At 46.6% G+C, this 25,390-nt stretch overlaps 1 protein-coding gene across 5 annotated transcripts in view; it reads left to right on the top strand.

Annotated features, from left to right (window-relative positions):
- Nucleotides 1-25,390, top strand: part of LOC139277674 (tyrosine-protein kinase HCK-like) — a 71,924-nt gene that overhangs the window by 40,982 nt on the left and 5,552 nt on the right. For 2 of the 5 annotated variants that reach the window (XM_070896476.1, XM_070896478.1), the window contains 7 exons: nt 1,481-1,584; nt 8,572-8,718; nt 10,766-10,918; nt 15,514-15,696; nt 17,679-17,755; nt 17,865-18,018; nt 24,100-24,231. In XM_070896476.1, the coding sequence (XP_070752577.1) occupies nt 1,481-1,584; nt 8,572-8,718; nt 10,766-10,918; nt 15,514-15,696; nt 17,679-17,755; nt 17,865-18,018; nt 24,100-24,231 (950 nt within the window). The remainder of the gene's footprint in view (nt 1-1,480; nt 1,585-8,571; nt 8,719-10,765; nt 10,919-15,513; nt 15,697-17,678; nt 17,756-17,864; nt 18,019-24,099; nt 24,232-25,390) is intronic. The other 3 variants (XM_070896477.1, XM_070896479.1, XM_070896480.1) reach the window with 3 other exon arrangements.

Genomic DNA, 25,390 nt, shown 5'->3' on the forward strand with positions numbered 1-25,390 from the left:
GATCGCTCTGTCACAGAGCCAGCACAGGCTCGATGGACCGAACGGCCTCCTCCTGGGCTATATGAATCCGTGAGCTACCAGCTTGAGTTTGAGGTATCTGCTTTGCTATGTATCAACCAGCAGAACTCTATGATTGGATACCAGCCTGTAACCCACTCCTGGGTATTTATTACCTGTAACCTAACTGAAACAATTAAGTCAAATTTGTGTTTGTCGCAGTTTAGCCCTATGAATAGATTGCTACAATCCCGCAGTAAGTGTCAGCTTGGTTCAGAGTTTAGAAAGTCATGGGTTCAAGCTCCATTCCAGGGACTTGAGCACATAATCTAGTCTGACGCTCCCAGTGCAGCGCTGAGGGAACGCCGCACTGTCGGAGGGGCAGTACTGAGGGAGCGCCGCACTGTCGGAGGGGCAGTACTGAGGGAGAGCTGCACTGATGGAGGGGCAGTACTGAGGGAGCGCTGCACTGTTGGAGGGTCTGTACTGAGGGAGCGCCGCACTGTCGGAGGGGCAGTACTGAGAGAGCGCCTCACTGTCGGAGGGGCAGTACTGAGGGAGCGCCGCGCTGTCGGAGGGGCAGTACTGAGAGAGCGCCTCACTGTCGGAGGGGCAGTACTGAGGGAGCGCCGCGCTGTCGGAGGGGCAGTACTGAGGGAGTACTGCACTGTCGGAGGGGCAGTACTGAGGGAGTACTGCACTGTTGGAGGGGCAGTACTGAGGGAGTACTGCACTGTCGGAGGGGCAGTACTGAGGGAGCGCCGCACTGTCGGAGGGGCAGTACAGAGGGTACGCTGCGCTGTCAGAGGGGCAGTACTGAGGGAGAGCTGCACTGTCGGAGGGGCAGTACTGAGGGAGTGCTGTACTGTCAGAGGGACAGTTGAGAGGGAACGCTGTGCTGTCGGAGGGGCAGTGCTGAGGGAGCGCTGCACTGTCGGAGGGGCAGTAACTAAGGGAGAGCTGCACTGTTGGAGGGTCAGTACTGAGGGAGCGCCGCACTGTCGGAGGGGCAGTACTGAGGGAGTGCTGCACTGTCGGAGGGGCAGTACTGACGGAGTGCCGCACTGTCGGAGGGGCAGTACTGAGGGAGCGCTGCACTGTCGGAGTTGCCGTCTTTTGGATGAGACCCCTCGACCCCTCTGTTCTCTCAGGTAGATGTAAAAGATCCCATAGCATGATTTTGAAGAAGAGCAGGGGAGTTCTCCCCGGTGTCCTGGCCAATATCCATTCTTCAACCAACATCACTGAAACAGGTTAACTGGTGATTCATGTCACTTGTATTCATGGGATCTTGTGGTGAACAATTTGGTGGTAATATTTAACAACAACAACAGTGGCTGCACCCAAAGATTATTTGACTTTGGGATGACTTGAGGACATGAAAGGCGCTATATAAATGTGAGTTCTTTCTTAAAGGTAGAGTTTTGGATTTGCTGTTGTCCCATCAGAACTGGTGATGTAGTTTGTGATTGTTTACTCACAGGTGGTTCTTCAAAGCAATAAGTGGCAAAGAGGCAGAGAAAACAATTCTGGGACCAGAAAATAAAGTCGGATCTTTTCTGATCAGAGAGAGCCGATCAAATAAAGGTGACGATCATCGACTTTTCAGGAGTGTAAAATCTCCGATTAGACATAAGGAATAGGAGTAGGAGTTGGCCATTCGGCCCCTCGAGTCTGTTCCACCATTCAATGAGATCATGGCTGATCTGATCTTGGCCTCAATGCCACTTTCTTGCCCGCTCCCCATAACCCTTGACTCCCTATGTGAACCATGTGAACATGTGCTGGAAGCAGTTTGAGAACATAGGAGTTGTTTAAATCCCGACATGGCCTTGTCCTTTGAGCATAGTGGGTGGCACTTGCTCACTGTGACAGAGTGACAGTATATCTGGAATCCCCAGCAAGCTGGGCTTTTGGTCTCCCCTCTGCAGATGTGCACAGATATGGGGCATTCCTTTCTGAAGACCACTCGCACACTTCCTCCACCCCCCCCCCCCATAAGCTTGAGCTTGTCCAAACCTCTGCTGCCTGTGTCCTAACTCGCACCTTGCCCCGCTCACCCATCACCCCCTGTCTGCCTACGCTGACCCACGCTGGCTTCTTGTCCGGCAACACCTCGATTTTAAAATTCTCATCCTTATTTTCAAATCCCTCCATGGCCTCACCCCTCCCTGTCTCTGTAATCTCCTCCAGACCCACAGCCCTCCGAAATCTCTATGCTCCTTCAATTCTGGCCTCTTGCAAACCCCCAATTTTATATCGCTCCACCATCGGTGGCTTTTCCTTCAGCAGCCGAGGTCCTAAGCTCTGGAATTTCCCCCCCTAAACCTCTCTGCCTCTCTCTCTCTCTCTTTCTCTATAGTGTCAGCTGTACCTCAGTGGGCAGCACTCTCAACTTTAAGTCAGAAGGTTGTGGGTTCAAGTCCAACTCCCGGACTTGAGCACAACAAATCTAGGCTGAGACTCCAGTGCGGTGCTGAGGGAGCACTGCACTGTCGGAGGGGCAGTACTGAGCGAGCGGCACACTGTTGGAGGGGCAGTACTGAGGGAGCACTGCACTGTCGGAGGGGCAGTACTGAGCGAGCGGCACACTGTTGGAGGGGCAGTACTGAGGGAGTGCTGCACTGTCGGAGGGGCAGTACTGAGGGAGCGCCGCACTGTCAGAGGGGCAGTACTGAAAGAGTGCTGCACTGTCGTATGTGCCGTTTTTCAGATGAGACATTTAACTGAGCCCCTGTCTGCTCTCTCTAGTGGACATAAAAGATCTCATGGCATTATTTCGAAGAAGAGCAGTGGAGTTATCCCCAGTGTCCTGGCCAACATAACAAGAAAACATCATCATCATCATCATAGGCAGTCCCTCGAAATCGAGGAAGACTTGCTTCCACTCTAAAAGTGAGTTCTCAGGTTACTGTACAATTCAATACGGGAATTACAGTCTCTGTCACAGGTGGGACAGACAGTGGTTGAAGGAAAGGGTGGGTGGGGAGTCTGGTTTGCCGCACGCTCCTTCCGCTGCCTGCGCTTGATTTCAGCACGCTCTCGGCGACAAGACTCGAGGTGCTCAGTGCCCTCCCGGATGCTCTTCCTCCACTTAGGGCGGTCATTGGCCACAAATTACCAGGTGCCAGTGGGGATGTTGCATTTTATCAAGGAGGCTTTGAGGATGTCCTTAAAACGTTTCCTCTGCCCACCTGGCGCTTGCTTGCCGTGTAGGAGTTCCGAGTAGAGCACTTGCTTAGGGAGTCTCGTGTTGGGTATGAGGACGATGTGGCCCACCCAACGGAGCTGGTTGAGTGTGGTCAGTGCTTCAATGCTGGGGATGTTGGCCTGAGCGAGAACACTGACGTTGGTGCATCTGTCCTACCAGTGGATTTGCAGAACCTTGTGGTACTTCTCCAGCGCTTTGAGATGTCTGCTGTATAGGGACCACGTCTCTGACCCATTTTGGAGGGCAGGTATCACTACTGCCCTGTAGACGCCTGTGTCTGCACACATACAGAGGCTTAACTCCAGGACATAGTCGACGTATTTACTGAGGCGTACGAAAGCATGGGCCTTACGCTAAACATCAGTAAGACAAAGGTCCTCCACCAGCCTGTCCTCACCGCACAGCTCTGCCCCCAGTCATCAAAATTCATGGCACGGCCCTGGACAACATGGACAACTTCCCTTATCTCGGGAGCCTACTATCAACAAGAGCAGGCATTGATGACGAGATCCAACACTACCTCCAGTGCGCCAGTGCAGCCTTCGGCCGCCTGAGGAAAAGTGTTCGAAGACCAGGCCCTCAAAACTGTCACCAAGCTCATGGTAATACCCGCCTCCTGTATGGCTCAGAAGCATGGACCATGTACAGTAGACACCTCAAGCCACTGGAGAAATACCACCAACGATATTTCCGCAAGATCCTACAAATCCCCTGGGAGGACAATCCCCAGGGAGGACAAACGCACCAACATTAGCATCCTTGACCAGGCCAACAGCCCCAGCATTGAAGCACTGACCACACTTGATCAGCTCTGCTGGGCAGGCCATATAGTTCGCATGCCAGACACGAGACTCCCAAAGCAAGCGCTCTATGTGAAGCTCCTTCACAGCAAATGAGCCAAAGGTGGGCAGCAGAAATATTACAAGGACACTCTCAAAGCCTCCCTGATAAAAGTGCAACATCCCCACTGACACCTGGGAGTCCCTGGCCAAAGACCGCCCTAAGTGGAGGAAGAGCATCCGGGAGGGCACTGAGCACCTCGAATCTAGTCGCCGAGAGCATGCAGAAATCAAGCGCAGGCTGCGGAAAGAGCGTGCGGCAAACCAGTCCTACCCACTCCTTCCCTAAACAAATATCTGTCCCACCTGTGACAGGGACTGTGGCTCTCATATTGGACTGTTCAGCCACCTAAGAACTCATGATAAAAGTGGAAGCAAGTCTTCCTCGATTCCGAGGGACTGCCGATGATGATGATGACGTAGACCATAAGATTGGTGCCAGAATAACTGGTCATTATCACACTGCTGTCTGTGGGAGCTTGCTTGTGTGCAAATTGGCTGCCGCATTTCCTACATTACAACAGTAACTGCACTCCAACAGTACTCCATTGGCTGTGAAGGACTTTGAGACGTCCGGTAGTCATGAAAATTGTGATATAAATCTAAGTCTTTCTTTTTTTCTCCTCCTTTAAGACGCTGCTTAAAATCTACCTCTTTGATCAAGCTTTTGGTCATCAGCGTTAATATCTCCTTATGTGGCTCGGTGTCAAATTTTGTTTAATAATCGCTCCTGTAAAGCTCCTTGGGATGTTTTACGGAGTTAAAGGCGCTATATAAATGTCAGTTGTTGTTGGTGATTGTGTTGGCTTAGAACAATATCCTCTGTTGTGCAGTTACACACGTTAGTTTGATAGTGGCCCCAATCCACATAAGAACATAAGAACATAAGAATTAGGAACAGGAGTAGGCCATCTAGCCCCTCGAGCCTGCTCCGCCATTCAATACGATCATGGATGATCTGGCCGTGGACTCAGCTCCACTTACCCTCCCGCTCCCCGTAACCCTTAAATCCCTTATTGGTTAAAAATCTAGCTATCTGTGACTTGAATACATTCAATGAGCTAGCCTCAACTGCTTCCTTAGGCAGAGAATTCCACAGATTCACAACCCTCTGGGAGAAGAAATTCCTTCTCAACTCGGTTTTAAATTGGCTCCCCCGTATTTTGAGGCTGTGCCCCCTAGTTCTAGTCTCCCCGACCAGTGGAAACAACCTCTCCGCCTCTTATCTTGTCTATCCCTTTCATTATTTTAAATGTTTCTATAAGATCACCCCTCATCCTTCTGAACTCCAACGAATAAAGACCCAGTCTACTCAATCTATCATCATAAGGTAACCCCCTCATCTCCGGAATCAGCCTAGTGAATCGTCTCTGTACCCCCTCCAAAGCCAGTATATCCTTCCTTAAGTAAGGTGACCAAAACTGCACGCAGTACTCCAGGTGCGGCCTTACCAATACCGTATACAGTTGCAACAGGACCTCCCTGCTTTTGTACTCCATCCCTCTCGCAATGAAGGCCAACATTCCATTCGCCTTCCTGATTACCTGCTACACCTGCAAACTCACTTTTTGGGATTCATGCACAAGGACCCCCAGGTCCCTCTGCACCTCAGCATGTTGTAATTTCTCCCCATTCAAATAATATTCCCTTTTACTGTTTTTTTTCCCCCAAGGTGGATGACCTCACACTTTCCAACATTGTATTCCATCTGCCAAACCTTAGCCCATTCGCTTAACCTATCCAAATCTCTTTGCAGCCTCTCTGTGTCCTCTACACAACCCGCTTTCCCACTAATCTTTGTGTCATCTGCAAATTTTGTTACACTACACTCTGTCCCCTCTTCCAGGGCATCTATGTATATTGTAAACAGTTGTGGTCCCAGCACCGATCCCTGTGGCACACCACTAACCACCGATTTCCAACCCGAAAAGGACCCATTTATCCCGACTCTCTGCTTTCTGTTCGCCAGCCAATTCTCTATCCATGCTAATAGATTTCCTCTGACTCCGCGTACCTCTATCTTCTGCAGTAACCTTTTGTGTGGCACCTTATCGAATGCCTTTTGGAAATCTAAATACACCACATCCATCGGTACACCTCTATCCACCATGCTCGTTATATCCTCAAAGAATTCCAGTAAATTAGTTAAACATGATTTCCCCTTCATGAATCCATGCTGCGTCTGCTTGATTGCACTATTCCTATCTAGATGTCCCGCTATTTCTTCCTTAATGATAGTTTCAAGCATTTTCCCCACTACAGATATTAAACTAACCCGCCTATAGTTACCTGCCTTTTGTCTGCCCCCTTTTTTAAACAGAGGCGTTACATTAGCTGCTTTCCAATCCGCTGGTACCTCCCCAGAGTCCAGAGAATTTTGGTAGATTATAACGAATGCATCTGCTATAACTTCTGCCATCTCTTTTAATACCCTGGGATGCATTTCATCAGGACCAGGGGACTTGTCTCCCCTGAGTCCCATTAGCCTGTCCAGCACTACCCCCCTAGTGATAGTGATTGTCTCAAGGTCCTCCCTCCCCACATTTCTGTGACCAGCAATTTTTGGCATGGTTTCTGTGTCTTCCACTGTGAAGACCGAAGCAAAATAATTGTTTAACGTCTCAGCCATTTCCACATTTCCCATTATTAAATCCCCCTTCTCATCTTCTAAGGGACCAACATTTACTTCAGTCACTCTTTTCCGTTTTATATATCTGTAAAAGGTTTTACTGTCTGTATTTATGTTTTGCGCAAGTTTACCTTCGTAATCTATCTTTCCTTTCTTTATTGCTTTTTTAGACATTCTTTGCTGTTGTTTAAAATTTTCCCAATCTTCTAGTTTCCCACTAACCTTGGCCACCTTATACGCATTGGTCTTTGATTTGATACTCTCCTTTATTTCCTTGGTTATCCACGGCTGGTTATCCCTTCTCTTACCACCCTTCTTTTTCACTGGAATATATTTTTGTTGCGCACTATGAAAGAGCTCCTTAAAAGTCCTCCACTGTTCCTCAATTGTGCCACCGTTTAGTCTGTGTTTCCAGTCTACTTTAGCCAACTCTGCCCTCATCCACTGTAGTCCCCTTTGTTTAAGCATAGTACGCTCGTTTCTGACACAACTTCCTCACCCTCAATCTGTATTACAAATTCAACCATACTGTGATCACTCATTTCGAGAGGATCTTTTACTCGGAGATCGTTTATTTTTCCTGTCTCATTACACAGGACCAGATCTAAGATAGCTTGCTCCCTTGTAGGTTCTGTAACATACTGTTCTAAGAAACAATCCCATATGCATTCTATGAATTCCTCCTCCAGGCTACCCTGTGCGATTTGAGTTGACCAATCGATATATAGGTTAAAATCCCCCATGACTACTGCCGTTCCTTTTTCACATGCCTCCATTATTCCCTTAATTATTGCCCGCCCCACCATAAAGTTATTATTTATTACATGGTGTAATGGATGCAGTCTGTGTTTTTGATGCATGTTTTATGACCGATCCAGTCAGCTAAATGATTGACGCAGGAAGACATTGTTTCAGGGAATTCTCAGATTGTATTAAAGGGCTAATTCTGTCTGCCTGGTATCTGAGCCTCAATAAGACCAATCAAACCACAGACCAAGAAAGGCCATCAGCCCAACAAACCCACTCGTTCCACAACCAACGTACAATCCACCCGAGTATGGATTTTGGATCAGGATTCATCGAGATGTGCACAGTCCAGTTTTTGAGTTAAGCTATTCAGAAATACGTGAAATGCAAACAGGAAATCAGAGCAGGTCAGCGAGCACGGGGCGATGGGTGAAAGGGACGTGTTCAGAGTCAGGAGAGTTTGGGGTAACAACAGCCAGCGGTTAGTGCAGGAATCATCACAATACACATTACGGATCAGCAGAATGGATACCGAGCTGAAGCAGAGAGTTAGGGGAAGTGCAGAGAGGTAACAGCTAGGGTTTCCCACCCTCCAGGACTGCCCTTGGGAGTCTCCAGGAATTGAAGGTGAATCTCCAGGGCACTGCTGCCAGCAACATGCAGGAGATAAATCATCGGGCAATAAAAAACATTCCTGCACTGATGGTGTGGCAGGCACAAGGACGTTGCACCTGAGGCCAGAATTGGGGCGGCAGAGGGTGTGAGCTGGGCATGGAAGGAAGGTAGGGAGGGTGAGTCCCAGGAAGGGATTTGTAAATGAAGAGAAGGAATGAGGGGCCACAGTTGGTCAGTGGGGACAAACGACATAGACAAACGGTAGGATTAGACCATGCGAGGGAGAGATGGCGCAGGAGGATGGAATGGTCAACAATGTCAGACACTGCAGAGAGGGGGAAGAAGACAGAAAGGGAAAGTGCTCGCCAAGCATGCCATTGGTGTCCGACCACGGCAAGGGAAAACAGGCGGAAGATATTGGAACAGGAAGTGGGGGTGAGGTGAGCATGGAACTGGTGATGAAGATGCATTTGGGGATCTGAAACAGGTTTCTCCAATCTCCTGAAACATTTCTCTTGCCGTTGTTGCATTAGGTTGCTATGCTCTGTTGGTGAAACATTGGGATCCCAAGCTGGATGTCAGAGTGATGCATTACAAAATATCAACCAGTCCCAGTGGCTATTACATCAATTCACGAGTCAAGTTCATCACCCTACAGGAGTTAGTCAAGTATTACCACGGTAAGCTTTGGTCTTGCTTGCCTTTTCTGAAGAAGCATAATGGCTAGTGGGAATCAAGTACAGGTGCTGTCAGTTTGGGTGACTCTTATAATAAGACAGTGTAAAGAAAAATCATTTTTGATAGTTAATAAACCTGCAAGTTCCAAAAGACATTTAGTACTCAAAAGGGTCAATCTCCCCTCTCGGCTGGATGTAAAAGATCCCACGGCACTATTTTGAAGAAGAGCAGGGGAATTATCCCCGGTGCCCTGGGGCCAATATTTATCCCTCAATCAACATCACTTAAAAACTGATTGTCTGGCCATTATCACATTGCTGTTTCTGGGAGCTTGCTGTGCTCAAATTGGCTGCCATGTTTCCCACATTATAACAGTGACTACACTTCAAAAGTACTTCATTGGCTGTAAAGTGTTTTGGAGCGTCCTGAGGTTGTGAAAAGTGCTGTACAAATGCTAGTCTTTTAATTGGACAGCTCTTTCAAAGAGATGGTACAGGCACGATGGGCTGAACAGCCTCTGTGTGTATGAGTCTGTGAACTGGGGATTGAGCCTGGGTCCCTCCTCAATGGCCCAGTATCACACCACTCACATTTACTACTGCTCTGAGCTGAACACCTCTTCAACTTTTCATTTGCCTGGTTTATTTCCTTCCCACCTAAACTATCCACTCCTAAATCTCACTGCTGACTCTCGTTGGTGGATGGCTCGTTTGGGAGCCAGTCGCGGCCATGGGCTCCTCGCTCAGAGGTGGTCATTCCACGCACTTTGACCTGGACATTGTGCTGGTTGATCTTTGGTCAGGGAGGGGAGGTGGGAGGCACGAGGGGGAAGGGGGGGGTGGGAGGAGGGGGAGGGGAAGTGGTGGGTGGGGGAGGGGGTCCGGGGGTGAGCAACCACTGGCGGGCTAACCCTGATGCCCACACAGCACACTTCTGCATAGCGATCAGGGCTAATTTTTCCCCTTACTGGTGCCGAGGTCACTTGGAGTCCTTCTGCTGCCTGAGATGAGATAACCACTGTCCAGGGCGGAACTGGGACTTTCCTAGTCTCTTGGCTCAACTCCGTCCTCCTAACAGAGCCATTGGGGGGTCACGGAGAAAATTTTAAGGAAGAACCTGTGTTTGTATAGCGACTTTCACATCCTCAGGATGTCCCCAAGCACTCCACAGCCAATGAAGAACTTTTGAAGGATAGTCGCTGTTATGTAAAATTTCCAGCCAATTTGCACACAGCCAGTTCCCATAAACAGCAGTGAGATAAATCACCAGTTAATCTGTGTTGGTGATGTTAGTTAAGGTATAAATATTGGCCAGGACACCAGGAGAACTCCCCTGGTCCCGTTCAAAGTACCGCGGGATTTTTTATATCCATTTAAACAGACAGATGGGGACCTTGGTTTAATATCTTGCCTCCCAAAAAGAAAAGACTTGCATTTATAAAGCACCGTTCATGACCTCAAGACGTCCCAAAGTGCTTTGCAGCCAATGAAGTACTTTTGAAGTGTAGTCACTGTTGTAATGTAGAAAACATGGCAGATAATTTGCACACAGCAAGCTCCCACAAGCAGCAATGTGATAATGACCAGATAATCTGTTTTAGCGATGTTGATTGAGGAATAAATATTGGTCCGGAACACCGGGGTTAACTCCCCTGCTCTTCTTCTAAATGGTGCCGTGGGATCTTTTACATCCACCTGAGAGAGTAGACAGGGCGTGGGTTTAATGTCTCATCTGAAAGACAGCATATCCGACGGTGCAGCGCTCCCTCCGTACTGGAGACTCAGCCTCGTAATCTGTGCTCAAGTTTCTGGAGTGGGGCTTGAACCCACGATCTACTGGCGCAGAGGTGAGTGTGCCACCCACTGAGCCAAGCGCTCACTCCACTCAATGCTATTGCCAATTGGGCCATCAGGGGGAGCTGCAGAGTAAATGTTAGTTGGAGTTTCCCCGTGTACAGGAAGTGTACAGGAAGTGTGTTGTGGTGTCTGAGAGACCAAGCGTTGCACCATCAAGGCAGCTAACATGTCTGAACTGAACTTATCTCCTCAGGAGATGCGGATGGTCTGTGCCAAAGACTGGCAAGCCCCTCGTTCAAAAAGAAGACTAAAAATGTCTCAGAAGCTGATGACTTTGAGATTCCAAGAACGTCCATTACATTGGAAAGCAAACTTGAAATTGGACATCTTCGCGAGGCGAGGATGAGTATGTAAAGCTTTACACAATTAGGGTCTTGCCTTAAATTTTTAAAAATTCATTCTCAGGATGTGGGCATCGCTGGCAACGCCTACTTGCTCTGAGAAGCTGGTGGTGGGCCTTCATAAGAACATAATAACATAAGAAAGAGGAGCAGGAGTCGACCATTTGGCCCTTCAGGCCTGCTCAGCCATTCAATAAGATCATGGCTGGTCGGATCATGGACTGCACTTCCCCGCCCGCTCCCCGTAACTCTTTACTCCCTTATCGCTCAAAAATCTGTCTATCTCCGCCTTAAATATATTCAATGACCCAGCCGCCACAGCTCTCTGGGGCAGAGAATTCCACAGATTTACAATGGTCAAAGAAGAAATTCCTCCTCAGCTCAGTTTTAAATGGGAGGCCCCTTATTCTAAGACTATATCCCCTAGTTTTAGTTTCCCCTATGAGTATAAATATCCTCTCTGCATCCACCTTCTCGAGCTCACTAATTATCTTACATGTTTCGATAAGATCACTTCTCATTCTTCTGAACTCCAATGAGTATAGGCCCAACCTATCTATTCAACCTATCTTCATAAGTCAACCCCCTCATCTCAGGAATCAACCTAGTGAACCTTCTCTGAACAGCCTCCAATGCAAGTATATCCTTCCTTAAATACGGAGACCAAAACTGTACGCAGTACTCCAGGTGTGGCCTCACCAATACCCTGTACAGTTGTAGCAGGACTTCTCTGCTTTTATACTCTCTCCCCCTTACAATAAAGGCCAACATTCTATTTGCCTTCCTACTTGCTGTACCTGCATACTAACTTTTTGTGTTTCATGCACAAGGACCCCCAGGTCCCTCTGTACTGCAGCACTTGGCAATTTTTCTCCATTTATATTATAATTTGCATTTCTATTTTTTCTGCCAAAGTGGATAACCTCACATTTTCCCACATTATTCTCCATCTGCCAAATTTTTGCCCACTCACTTAGCCTGTCTATATCCCTCTGCAGATTTTTTGTGTCCTCCTTGCAATTTGCTCTCCCACCCATCTTTGTATCATCAGCAAACTTGGTTACATTACACTCGGTCTCTTCATTCAAGTCATTAATATAGATTGTAAATAGTTGGGGTTCCAGCACCGATCCCTGCGGCACCCCACTAGTTACTGGTTGCCAACCAGAAAATGACCCATTTATCCCGGCTCTCTGTTTTCTGTTAGTTAGCCAATCCTCTATCCATGCTAATATATTACCCCTAACCCCGTGAACTTTTATCTTGCGCAGTAACCTTTTATGTGGCACCTTATCAAATGCCTTCTGGAAATCCAAATACACCACATCCACTGGTTCCCCCTTATCCACCCTGCTCGTTACATCCTCAAAGAACTCCAGCAAATTTGTCAAACATGATTTCCCTTTCATAAAACCACGTTGACTCTGCTTGATTGAATCATGCTTTTCCAAATGTCCTGCTACTGCTTCTTTAATAATGGACTCCAGCATTTTCCCAACCACAGATGTTAGGCTAACTGGTCTATAGTTTCTTGCTTTCTGTCTGTCTTCGTTTTTAAATAGGGGCGTTACATTTGCGGTTTTCCAATCCGCTGGGACCGTCCCAGAATCCAGGGAATTTTGGTAGATTACAACCAGTGCATCCACTATCTCTGCAGCCACTTCTTTTAAGACCCTAGGATGCAGGCCATCAGGTCTCGGGGACTTGTCCGCCTTTAGTCCCATTAATTTACCGAGTACTACTTCATTAGTGACAGTGATTGTATTAAATTCCTCTCTCCCTATAACCCCTTGATTACCCACTATTGAGATGTTTTTAGTGTCTTCTACCGTGAAGACTGATACAAAATATTTGTTCAACGTCTCTGCCATTTCTCTGTTCCCCATTATTAATTCCCAGTCTCATCCTCTCGGGGACCAACATTTACTTTAGCCACTCTTTTCCTTTTTATGTACCTGTAGAAACTCTTTCTATGTTTTTATATTTCGTGCTAGTTTGCTTTCATAATCTACCTTCCATTTCTTAATCATTTTTTTAGTCGTTCTTTGCTAACTTTTAAGTTTCTCAATCCTCTGGCCTCCCAGTAGTCTTGGCCACTTTATATGCCCTTGTTTTCAATTTGATACCATTCCTTATTTCCTTAGTTAGCCACGGATGGTTATCCCTTCTCTTAGTCTTTCCTTCTCATTGGGATATATTTTTGTTAAGAGTTATGAAATATCTCCTTAAATGTCTGCCATTGCTCATCAATCGTACCACACTTTAATCTATTTTCCCAGTCCACTTTAGCCAATTCTGCCTTCAGACCTTTGTAGTCTCCTTTGTTTAAGCTTAGGACACTGGTTTGAGATCCAACTTTCTCACCCTCCATATGAATTTGAAATTCAACCATCCTTCCTGGAGGATCCTTTACTACAAGATCATTTATTAATCCTGTCTCATTACACAGGACCAGATCTAAGATAGCCTGCTCCCTGGTTGGTTCCACAACATACTGTTCAAGGAAACCATCCCGGATACACTCTATGAACTCTTCCTCAAGGCTGCCTTGGCCAATTTGCTTTGTCCAATCAATATGAAGGTTAAAATCGCCCATGATTATTGCCGTTCCTTTTTTACAAGCCTCCATTATTTCTTGATTTATACTCTGTCCAACAGTGTAGCTACTGTTAGGGGGCCTATGGACTACACCCACCAGCAACTTTTTCCCTTATTATTCCTTATCTCCACCCAACTGATTCAACATCTTGATCCTCTGAGCCAATATTGTTTCTCACTCACGCACTGATCTCATCCTTTATTAACAGTGCTACCCCACTTTCTTTTCCTTTCTGTCTGCCCTTCCGAATTGTCAAATACCCCTGAATATTTAGTTCCCAGTCCTGCAAACCACGTTTCTGTAATGGATATTAGATTATACCCATTTATATCTATTTGTGCCGTCAACTCATCTATTTTGTTACGAATACTGCGTGCATTCAGATAAAGAGCTTTAAAATGTGTTTTTTTACTATTTTTTTTTCTGTTTTGACCCCACTTTCTTCTTGAATCACTGTGGGTTTGATACTAATGTGGGGCTCAGTAAGCCACTTTAGAGAGCATTTAAGAGTCAACCGCGTTACTGTGGGACTGGAGTCACATATAGGCCCTGACTGGGTCAGGACAGCAGGTTTCATTCCCTAAAGGACATTAATGAACTGGTTCTCACGACAGTTCAATAGCTTCATGGTCACTTTTACTGATACCAGATTTTTATTTCTAGATTTTTTTAAAGTGAATCCAAATTCTGAAACTGCCAAGATGGGATTTGAACTCATTTTCTCTGGATTATTAGTCCAGGAATATAACCACTGCACTGCTGTACCCCTCAGCTACTCTCTCTCTCTCTGCTCGCTCCTGGTGGTGCTACGAGCTTCTTATATTTTAGAATGTGTTCCTATTGCCTACTATCTACATCCAAAACTTTGGTGCCGTACCGTAACTCGCTCCAAGTCCCGTTCACCCATCACCCCCTGTGCACGCTGACCTACGATGGCTCCCAGTCGGCAACACCTCGATTTTAACATTTTCATCCTTATTTTCAAATCCCCCCCATGGCCTCAGCCCTCCCTATCTCTGTAACTTCTTCCAGTCCCACAACCCTCTGAGATCTCTGCGCTCCTTCAATTCTGGCCTCTTATGCATCCCTGAATTCCATCGCTCCACCATTGCCTGCGGCAGCCTGGGCCCGAAGCTCTGGAATTCCCTCCCTAAAACTTTCCGCCTTTCTACCTCTCTTTCTTTCTTTAAGACGCTCCTTAAAACCCATCTGTTTTACCTGCCCTAATATCTCCTTATGTGGCTCGGTGTCAACTTTTGTTTGATAACACAGCTGTGAAGCACCTTGGGACGTTTTACTGTGGAAATAAACCATTCGGTCCATCTAGTCCATGTCAAATATTTCTAATCACATTTACTCACCCTGTTCCCATATCCCTTCAACCCTTTTTCCTTTATCCGCCTCTCCAATCTAATCCTGAATGTTGACACAGTTCCTGCCTCAGCCTCTGACGCTGGGAGTGAATCCCACAGCCTATGACTCTTTGTGTGATGATGTATCTTCTGCACTTTGTTCTAACCGTGTCAGGCAGGTGTCAGTGGGTAGCACTCACGCCTCAGTCAAAAGGCCGTGGGTTCAAGTCTTGGTCCAGCAACTTGAGCACAAAATCGAAGCTAACACTCCCAGTACAGAGCTGAGGGAGTGCTGCTCTGTCGGAGGTGCCGTCTTTCAGATGAGACGTTAAACCGAGGCCCCGTCTGGTCTCGAGGGTGGACGTAAAAGATCCCATAGCACAATTTTGAAGAGCAGGGGAGTTCTCCCCGGTGTCCTCAGCCAATATTAATCCCTCAGCCAACATCAGTAACACCGATTATCTGGTCCTTATCACATTGCTGTTTGTGGGAGCTTGCTGTGCGCAAATTGGCTGGTGTTTCCCACATTACAACAGTGACTACACTTCAAAAAGTACTTCATTGGCTATAAAGTGCTTTGGGACATCCCAAGGTGGTGAAAGGTGCTATATGAATGTTTAAATAACTCTTTATTTATTTATTTATTTAGCTTTGAACAACAGCTGTCTCAGAGTGTCTGTGAAGGTATGGAATGCGGAAAGCACCACAGCCGACTCCTTCCTCAAAGAGGTCAGCATTCGGAAAGCTCTTCGGCACGATCACCTGGTGCAGCTTCTCGGAGTGGTGACACGATCCGAGCCCATGCTCATCATCACCGAGTTCATGAGCCAAGGTAACACCGGAAGTCCTCTGGTAGGCTCGGACGTTCTAATATCCAGGTGCCACGTGTGCTGCCTGGGGTGGTACTCAGGCGTGTGGACCAAGGTCTATCCCTGGCCTGTGCTGAGCCAGGGAGCACATTAGGCAGGAGGAAGATCTGCTAATCATCATTCGTTGATCCTCCCTTAGAAGTGCTTGAGTTTGGATGTTCATAGCACAGGAGACCATTCGGCCTGAAACCATGTGCCAGCTCTTTGAAGGTTCTACACCCCAGCTTCTCCCAGAACCCTGCAAATGAGTCCTCTTCTGTAATTGTCCAATTCCCTTTTGAATGTTCCTATAGAATCTGCTTCCAATGCCCTTTCAAGTAGTGCGTTCCAGATCTTATCGACTGTATGCGTGAAGAAATCACTCCTCATTTTCCCTCTAGTTCTTTTGATCTAATGTCAGGTAATGGCACAATTGAACCTGGCTCTGGTGCCTCTCCCCATGGTTGGATAGTCTCCCAGTGCCCACTTTCTAGGCCTCCACTTGAGGAATAGCCAATTGTGTGAGGTAACAGAGGGCCCCCACACCAGTAGAACTGAACCCGAACAAAAAAAACACACAGTCTGATGAAAAATGGGAGAAAACTAAAAGTAACTCAATTCAATGATGGAGACCAACTCGCCAAAGCACCTTCGGCAGCACCTCCCAAACAAACCCGCGACCGTCACCACCTAGAGGGACAAGGGCAGCAGGCGCATGGGAGCATCACTATCTCCAAGTTCCCCTCCAAGTCACACACCATCCCGACCTGGAACTCCCTCCCTAACAGCACTGTGGGAGCACCTTCACCACACGGACTGCAGCAGTTCAAGAAGGCGACTCACCACCACCTTCTCAAGGGCAATTAGGGATGGGCAATAAATGTCTGCTTTGTCAATGACACCCACATCCCAAGAATTAATTAAAAAATAATAATCTTCGAGGTTTTCCATAATTCCACAGAAATTAAATCTCTACTTACAGTTGCCCAGACACTCATTACTTGTGGCTCGTTTATAAAGGACTGAATCATCACGGCCATTCTAGCCAATATTTCCTTGACGACAGTAGCACAGGATGTTGGACATTTAATTTCTGTGGGTCAATGGAATCCCAGGAAGTTATTATCTCCACTCTTGATGAACTGAAGAAAAAAGGATGAATTCTGGCAGAAATACTGACACAAGTGTGAAATAGATCGGCCTATCAGATACTGAACACAGCAAGATCCAGCAAGATAACCTGATCAGCTTCTATATTTAACGGACTGAAGGATTGCATCTGCCACAAAAAGCTACACTTGTCTTAAAAGTCAGGGCTGGATTTGAACCCATGACCGTAAGGTGAAAGAACTGTGTGCTCACCCACTGTCCCGCTCACCACCCCCATCATTGCCCCAAACTATGAACCTTGGGGTTTTTAGGAACAGGACAAAGATAGTTTGGCTCAAACAAACCTGCCCCATTTTCCCACAGATTAACGACGAATTAAAGCACAAAATCATCTTCATAATCTTCAGAATTTTTGCCATCTTCAAAAACTATTTCTTACCAGTCGACCCTCCGTGTATTTATACACAGGGAGTCAAGACTGAGTGTAGTTTTCAGGTGAACTGGGGTTAATCGATGAGGGTTAATATCAGGTGTAATTCAGTCTCCATTTTAAAGTTGTATACATTCTGTCTTTAATTTTATATATTTCCATGATAAATTTCAATGTCTACATTTAGAATGGCAAATGTGTATGTAAACTTGTCACACTGTAATTACACAACCCTGCCAGTGGGGGGAGGTGGGGGGCACTACAGAAATAAGGTGATATCTAAATGCAAGTCTTTCTTTTCTATTTCAATGTACCAGGACCCAGGGGGGGCGGGGGAATTTGGTTCAAGTGCCAATCAGTCTAAAGTCAGCACTTTAAACAAGGAGAATGATCACACTTGTGATAACAGATCTCTTTTTTCTGAAGGGAATCTAAACAGTTACTTAAGGAGCGATCTAGGCAGGCAGTTGGAGGTGGTGCTGCTGATTGACTTTGCAACACAGGCAAGTGTTTCTCATACCTGGGTGAAGTGCGGCAGCCTTCTGGTTGAACGGGACACTGTGGGAGAAAATGGAGTGAAAGCAAACTGAATAACGGCCTCCTTTTCAGCAGGTTGTGGATGGAATGATTTATATGGAAGAGAACGGTTACGTGCATCGGGATCTGAGGTCAGCCAACATTCTTCTGTCTGACACACTGGAGTGCAAGATTGGAGATTTCAGCCTAACTCAGAAACTCGAAGGCCACAGACACCTCCTCCTCAAAGGTACATGCCACTGAGATTATTTAATGGAAGATCAGAAACATGCTCTGGATAATAAAGAAGCTTAGAAAATGTATCCAATGCATAGCTGACCCCCGCAGATGAAGAAATTCCAGGTTTTATCTCCGCTCGGTGCTGGGTTACCCGACTCCAGCTAGGGCTTAGGTACAGAGGCGAAGCTAACCTCAGCACCCTTGAGCAAGGCAGAGGAACATAAATCACCCAGGCTTCCTGCTCCTGATTGGCCATGCACCCTGCTGGAAAGTGCCCTTGTGTGAAGATCAGCAAAGGTAGGATCAGGATGTGAGGCCTACAATGGTCAAATACCTAAATGACATTGAGTGCCTAGGGTCACACACTAACTATTGCCACCTGGGTCAGCCGTGGCTCAGTGGGCAGCACTCTCGCCTCTGAGTCACAAGGCCATGGATTCAGGTCCCACTCCAGAGACTTGAGCACAAAAACCTAGGCTGACACTCCGAGTGCAGTGCTGAGGGAGCACCGCATTTTCGGACGTGACGTCTTTCAGGTGAGACGTTAAACCAAGATCCCATGGCATTATTTCAAAGAAGAGCAAAGGAGTTCTCCCCGGTGTCCTGGCCAATATTTATCCTTCCTACAGTACAACAGTGACTACTCTCCAAAAGTACTTCATTGGCAGTAAAGTGCTTTGAGACGTCCGGTGGTCATAAAAAGGTGCTATATAAACCCAAGTCTTTCTTTCCATCCACACCCTGTGGAAAAGGGGGTCGTTATTCAGTTTGCTGCCGCTCCATTTTATGCCAACATTACTAAAAAAAAAAGATTATGTGGTCATTAACACATTGCTGTTTGTGGGAGCTTGCTGTGCGCAAGTTGGCTGCCGCGTTCCCCACATTACAACAGCGACTACACTCCAAAAGTACTTCATTAGCTGTGAAGCGCTTTAGGACATCGTGAAAGGGGTTGCAGAAATGCAAGTTCTTTCTTTCATCCATGGGACCCCCAATTTGCATTTTAAATTGGCCCTACCGCTCGACTCAACGTGCCGCTCCCGGGGGTGGGTGGGAGGGGGAGGAATGGACATTGCTACGGTAACAGGGCAGTAAGTCAAAAAGGGCAGTAAGTCTGAGGTTTGAGAGGATTTTAGAATTCAGCAAAGGAGTACCAAGCAATTAATAAAGAGAAGAGTACACTAGCGAGAGACATAAAAACAGACTATAAAAGCTTCTATAGGTATGTAAAAAGGAAAAGGTTAGTGAAAGTAAATGTGGGTCCCTTACAGGCTGAGACAGGAGAAATTATAATGGGGAATAAGGAAATGGCAGAGAAATTAAACAAATACTTTGTGTCTGTCTTCATGGAGAAAGATGCAAAAAACCTCCCGGAAATAGTGGAGAAGGGTCGAGCAAGAATGAGGAACTGAATGAGGAACTGAAAGAAACTGGCATTAATAAAAAAAATAGTACTGGAGAAATTAATGGGACTGAAAGCCGATAAATCCCCTGGACCTGATGGCCTACATCCTAGGGTTTTGAAAGAGGTGGCTATAGAGATAGTGGATGCATTGGTTGTCATCTTCCAAAATTCCGTAAACTCTAGAACGGTTCCCGCGGATTGGAAGGTAACAAATGTAATCCCACTATTTAAGATAAGAGGGAGAGAGAAAACGGGGAACTACTGACATCAGTAGTAGGGAAAATGCTAGATTCTATTATAATGGACATGGTAACAGGGAACTTAGAAAAGAATAATAGGATTGGTCAGAGTCATTACAGATTTATGAAAAGAAAATCAAGTTTGACAAATCTGTTGTAACTGGCAGGATAAGGGGAACCAGTGGATGAGGTGTATTTGGATTTTCAGAAGGCATTCGATAAGGTGCCACACAAGAGGTTATTAAACAAAATGAGGGCTCATGGGATTGGGGGTAATATACTAGCATGGATTGAGGATTGGTTAATGGACAGAAACAGAGAGTAGGAATAAACGGCTCATTTTCAGGTTGGCAGGCTGTAATTAGTGGGGTGTCGCAAGGAATGGTGCTTGGACCCCAGCTATTCACAATCCAAATCAATGATTTAGATGAGGGGACCAAATGTAATACAGGTGCAGCGCCCCGAATCCAGAACCCTCGTGACCGAGGCCGTTCCGGAGCTTTCATTTTGCCGAACTTTGGAACATCTTTCTGACATTGCGAATCCGGAAACACCCGAGCCCAGGTTCGGGTATTTCCAGATTTCGGAACGTCAGAAGGGGTGGGTGTGTGATGCTCACCGGGCAATGAGGTCGTCGGGCGGGGCCCCGTCACTGTGCAAGTGTTCGGGCCGGCCCCACCTAAGAGGAGCTGGTCGGGCGGGGCCCCGTCGTGGAGGAGGTGTTCGGGTGGGCGGCGAGGAGGTTCCGAGGTTGGGCAGCAGCGGCGAGGTGAGGCCCAAGGTCGGGCGGTGAGGGGTGGTGAGATGAGGTCGGGCGGCGGCGAGTTGTGGTGCAGCGAGGCCCGAGGATGGGCAGCGGCAGCTCCTCGAGGTCGACAGGGTCCGGATTCCGGAACATTTTACGGATTCCGGACGACCCTGCCACCAATCGGTCCGGAGTCCGGATTCCAGAACATTCTGGATTCCAGAACTCCGGATTTTGGCCACTGCACCTGTATATCCAAGTTTGCTGATGATACAAAGCTAGGTGGAATGTAAGTTGTGAGGAGGATGCAAAGAGGCTTCAAGGGGATGTAGACAGGCTCAGTGAAGGGCAAGAACATGGCAAATGGAATATAATGTGGAGAAATTTTAATTTATCCACTTTGGTAGGAATAACAGAAAAGCAGAGTATTGTTTAAATGGTGAGAGATTGGGAAATGTTGGTGTTCAGAGGGACCTGGGTGTCCTTATACACCAATCACTGAAAGTTAACATGCAGGTACAGCAAGTGATTAAGAAAGCAAATGGTATGTTGGCCTTTATTACAACAGGATTTGGGTGTAAGAGTAAAGACTTACTGCAATTATATAGGGCCCTGGTGAAACCGCACCTGGAGGATTGTGTACAGTTTGGGTCTCCTTACCTGACGAAGGATATACTTGCCATAGAAGGAGTGGACAAAGAAAGAAAGACTTGGATTTATATAGTGTCATGATCACTGGACATCTCAAAGCGCTTCACAGCCAATGAATTACCTTTAGAGTGTAGTCACTGTTGTAATAGAGGAAACGCGGCAGCCAATTTGTGCACAGCAAGCTCCCACAAACAGCAATGTGATAATGACCAGATAATCAGTTTTTTTGTCATGTTGATTGAGGGATAAATATTGGTTCACAATAAATAAAGGTTCATCAGACTGATTCCTGGGATGGGGGGATTGTCCAATGAGAGAGATTGAGTTGACAAGGCCTATATTCTCTAGAGTTTAGAAGAATGAGAGGTGATCTCACTGAAACATACAAAATTCCTACAGGGCTTGACAGGGTAGATGCAGGGAGGGTGTTTCCCCCGGGCTGGGGAGTCTCAGAATAAGGGGTTGGCCATTTATGACTGAGATGAGGAAAAATTTCTTCACTCAAAGGGTGGTGAATCTTAGAATTCTCTACCCCAGAGGGCTATGGAGGCTCTGTCGTTGAGTATATTCAAGACTGAGATCGATAGATTTTTGGATATTAAGGGAATCAAGGGATATGGGGATAGTGCAGGAAAGTGGAGTTGAGTTCGAAGATCAGCCATGATCTTATTGAATGGTGGAGCAGGTTCGAGGGGCCAAATAGCCGACTCCTGCTCCTAATTCTGATGTTCTTATGTCATTGCCTGCCATTGTCGGGATGTAGCCACCATGTTTCCGCGAGGTGGGATGCCACCCGTCTGTCTGTCTCAGTAGCACCACGACATGCATCCACCAGCTGCACTATCAACAGGGCCATTCATAGAATCGTAGAATCGTGCAGCACAGAAGGAGGTCTGTCTGGCGTAAAAATAAAAAAGGGAAGGTGGCTCAACCGTGGCTATCAAGGGAAATCAGGGATAGTATTAAAGCCAAGGAAATGGCATACAAATTGGCCAGAAATAGCAGCGAACCCGGGGACTGGGAGAAATTTAGAACTCAGCAGAGGAGGACAAAGGGTTTGATTAGGGCAGGGAAAATGGAGTACGAGAGGAAGCTTGCAGGGAACATTAAAACGGATTGCAAAAGCTTCTATAGATATGTAAAGAGAAAAAGGTTAGTAAAGACATACGTAGGTCTCCTGCAGTCAGAATCAGGGGAAGTCATAACGGAGAACAAAGAAATGGCAGACTAATTGAACAAGTACTTTGGTTCGGTATTCACTAAGGAGGACACAAACAATCTTCCGATATAAAAGGGATCAGAGGGTCTAATAAGGAGGAGGAACTGAGGGAAATCCTTATTAGTCGGGAAATTGTGTTGGGGAAATTGATGGGATTGAAGGCCGATAAATCCCCAGGGCCTGATGGTCTACATCCCAGAGTACTTAAGGAGGTGGCCTTGGAAATAGCGGATGCATTGACAGTCATTTTCCAACATTCCATAGACTCTGGATCAGTTCCTATGGAGTGGAGGGTAGCCAATGTAACCCCACTTTTTAAAAAAGGAGGGAGAGAGAAAACAGGGAATTATCGACTGGTCAGCCTGACATCGGTAGTGGGTAAAATGATGGAATCAATTATTAAGGATGTCATAGCAGCGCATTTGGAAAGAGGTGACATGATAGGTCCAAGTTTGCATGGATTTGTGAAAGGGAAATCATGCTTGACAAATCTTCTGGAATTTTTTGAGGATGTTTCCAGTAGAGTGGACAAGGGAGAACCAGTTGATGTGGTGTATTTGGACTTTCAGAAGGCTTTCGACAAGGTCCCACACAAGAGATTAATGTGCAAAGTTAAAGCACATGGGATTGGGGGTAGTGTGCTGATGTGGATTGAGAACTGGTTGGCAGACAGGAAGCAAAGAGTAGGAATAAATGGGTACTTTTCAGAATGGCAGGCAGTGACTCGTGGGATACCGCAAAGGTTCTGTGTTGGGGCTCCAGCTGTTTACATTGTACATTAATGATTTAGACGAGGGGATTAAATGTAGTATCTCCAAATTTGCGGATGACACTAAGTTGGGTGGCAGTGTGAGCTGCGAGGAAGATGCTATGAGGCTGCAGAGTGACTTGGATAGGTTAGGTGAGTGGGCAAATGCATGGCAGATGAAATATAATGTGTATAAATGTGAGGTTATCCACTTTGGTGGTAAAAACAGAGAGACAGACTATTATCTGAATGGTGACAGAAAAGGGGAGGTGCAACGAGACCTGGGTGTCATGGTACATCAGTCATTGAAGGTTGGCATGCAGGTACAGCAGGCGGTTAAGAAAGCAAATGGCATGTTGGCCTTCATAGCGAGGGGATGTGAGTACAGGGGCAGGGAGGTGTTGCTACAGTTGTACAGGGCCTTGGTGAGGCCACACCTGGAGTATTGTGTACAGTTCTGGTCTCCTAACTTGAGGAAGGACATTCTTGCTATTGAGGGAGTGCAGTGAATGTTCACCAGACTGATTCCCGGGATGGCGGGACTGACATATCAAGAAAGACTGGATCAACTGGGCTTGTATTCACTGGAGTTCAGAAGAATGAGAGGGGATCTCATAGAAACATTTAAAATTCTGATGGGTTTAGACAGGTTAGATGCAGGAAGAATGTTCACAATGTTGGGGAAGTCCAGAACCAGGGGTCACAGTCTTAGGATAAGGGGTAAGCCATTTAGGACCGAGATGAGGAGAAACTTCTTCACCCAGAGTGGTGAACCTGTGGAATTCTCTACCACAGAAAGTTGTTGAGGCCAATTCACTAAATATATTCAAAAAGGAGTTAGATGAAGTCCTTACTACTAGGGGGATCAAGGGGTATGGCGAGAAAGCAGGAATGGGGTACTGAAGTTGCATGTTCAGCCATGAACTCATTGAATGGCGGTGCAGGTGCGAAGGGCTGAATGGCCTACTCCTGCACCTATTTTCTATGTTTATAGGTCATTTGGCCCATCATACCTGTGCCGGCTCTTTGAAAGAGATATCCAATTAGTCCCACTGATTTCAATATTAATGTCTTGTGCTTCCAGATGAAAAAGTTGCAGTTAAATGGACAGCACCTGAAGTGTTCAGGGAAGAATCATACACCACAAAATCTGATGTCTGGTCCTTTGGGATTTTCTTAATGGAACTGGTGACATATGGGCAGACACCATATCCAGGTAAGTGACGCCTTTAACCCAAGGGGCCAATAATCTCAGTGGTAGAATGCTGCACTCGAAATTGCAGGCCAACAACAGTGTGTATGATCTACAAGACGCACTGCAGCAACTCGCCAAGGCTTCTTTGACAGCACCTCCCAAACCCGTGACCTCTACCACCTAGAAGGACAAGGGCAGCAGGCGCATGGGAACACCATCACCTCCACGTTCCCCTCCAAGTCACATGCCATCCTGACCTGGAAGTATATTGCCGTTCCTTCATCGTCGCTGGATCAAAATCCTGGAAATCCCTCCCTAACAGCACTGTGAGAGCACCTTCACCACACGGACTGCACCACCTCTCAAGGACAATTAAGGATTGTTGATTGATTGTTCATATAACATCAGCTGATAAAGCTTGAGTGTTGATGGGCAGGCATCAACCAATTCATTGTCTAGGGAATAAGGCAAATGAGCTGAGGATACAGATAGACATGTGGGAGTCTGATATTATAGCTAATACTGAGACATGGCTGAAAGAAGGGCAAGGGTGGTAGCTCAACATTCCTGGTTGCAGGGTTTTCAGACGGGATAGAGAGGGGGATAAAAGAGGGGGTCACGGTATTGATTAAAGAAACAATTACATTTGTGAGAAGGGATGATATGTTAGAAGAATCATCAAATGAGGCCATATGGGTTGAACTGAAGAACAATAAAGAGGTGATCACACTGTTGGGAGTGTACTATAGACCCCCAAATAGTGGGAGGGAGATAGAAGAGCAAATATGTCGGCACATTTCTGAGAAGTGCAAAAACTATAGGACAGTAATAGTAAGGTATTTCAACTCCCCGAATATTAACTGGGACAAAATTAGTGTGAAAGGTATAGAGGGAGCAGAATTCTTAAAATGCATTCAGGAGAACTTTTTTAGCCAGTACGTAGCAAGCCCAACAATGGAGGGGGTGGTTCCGGACTTAGTTTTAGGGAATGAATCTGGGCAGGTGGAAGGGGTATCAGTGGGAGAGCATTTTGGTAGTAGTGATCACAATTCAGTTAGATTTAGGGTAGTTATGGAAAAAGACCAGGAATAAAAGTTCTCAATTGGGGACAAGCTAATTTTACTAAGCTGAGATGTGATTTAGCCAAAGTGAACTGGAAACAGCTACTTAGAAACCTAGA

This window comes from Pristiophorus japonicus, chromosome 12 (genome assembly GCF_044704955.1).
Source record: "Pristiophorus japonicus isolate sPriJap1 chromosome 12, sPriJap1.hap1, whole genome shotgun sequence".
In the NCBI taxonomy this organism is placed as follows: Eukaryota; Metazoa; Chordata; class Chondrichthyes; family Pristiophoridae; genus Pristiophorus; species Pristiophorus japonicus.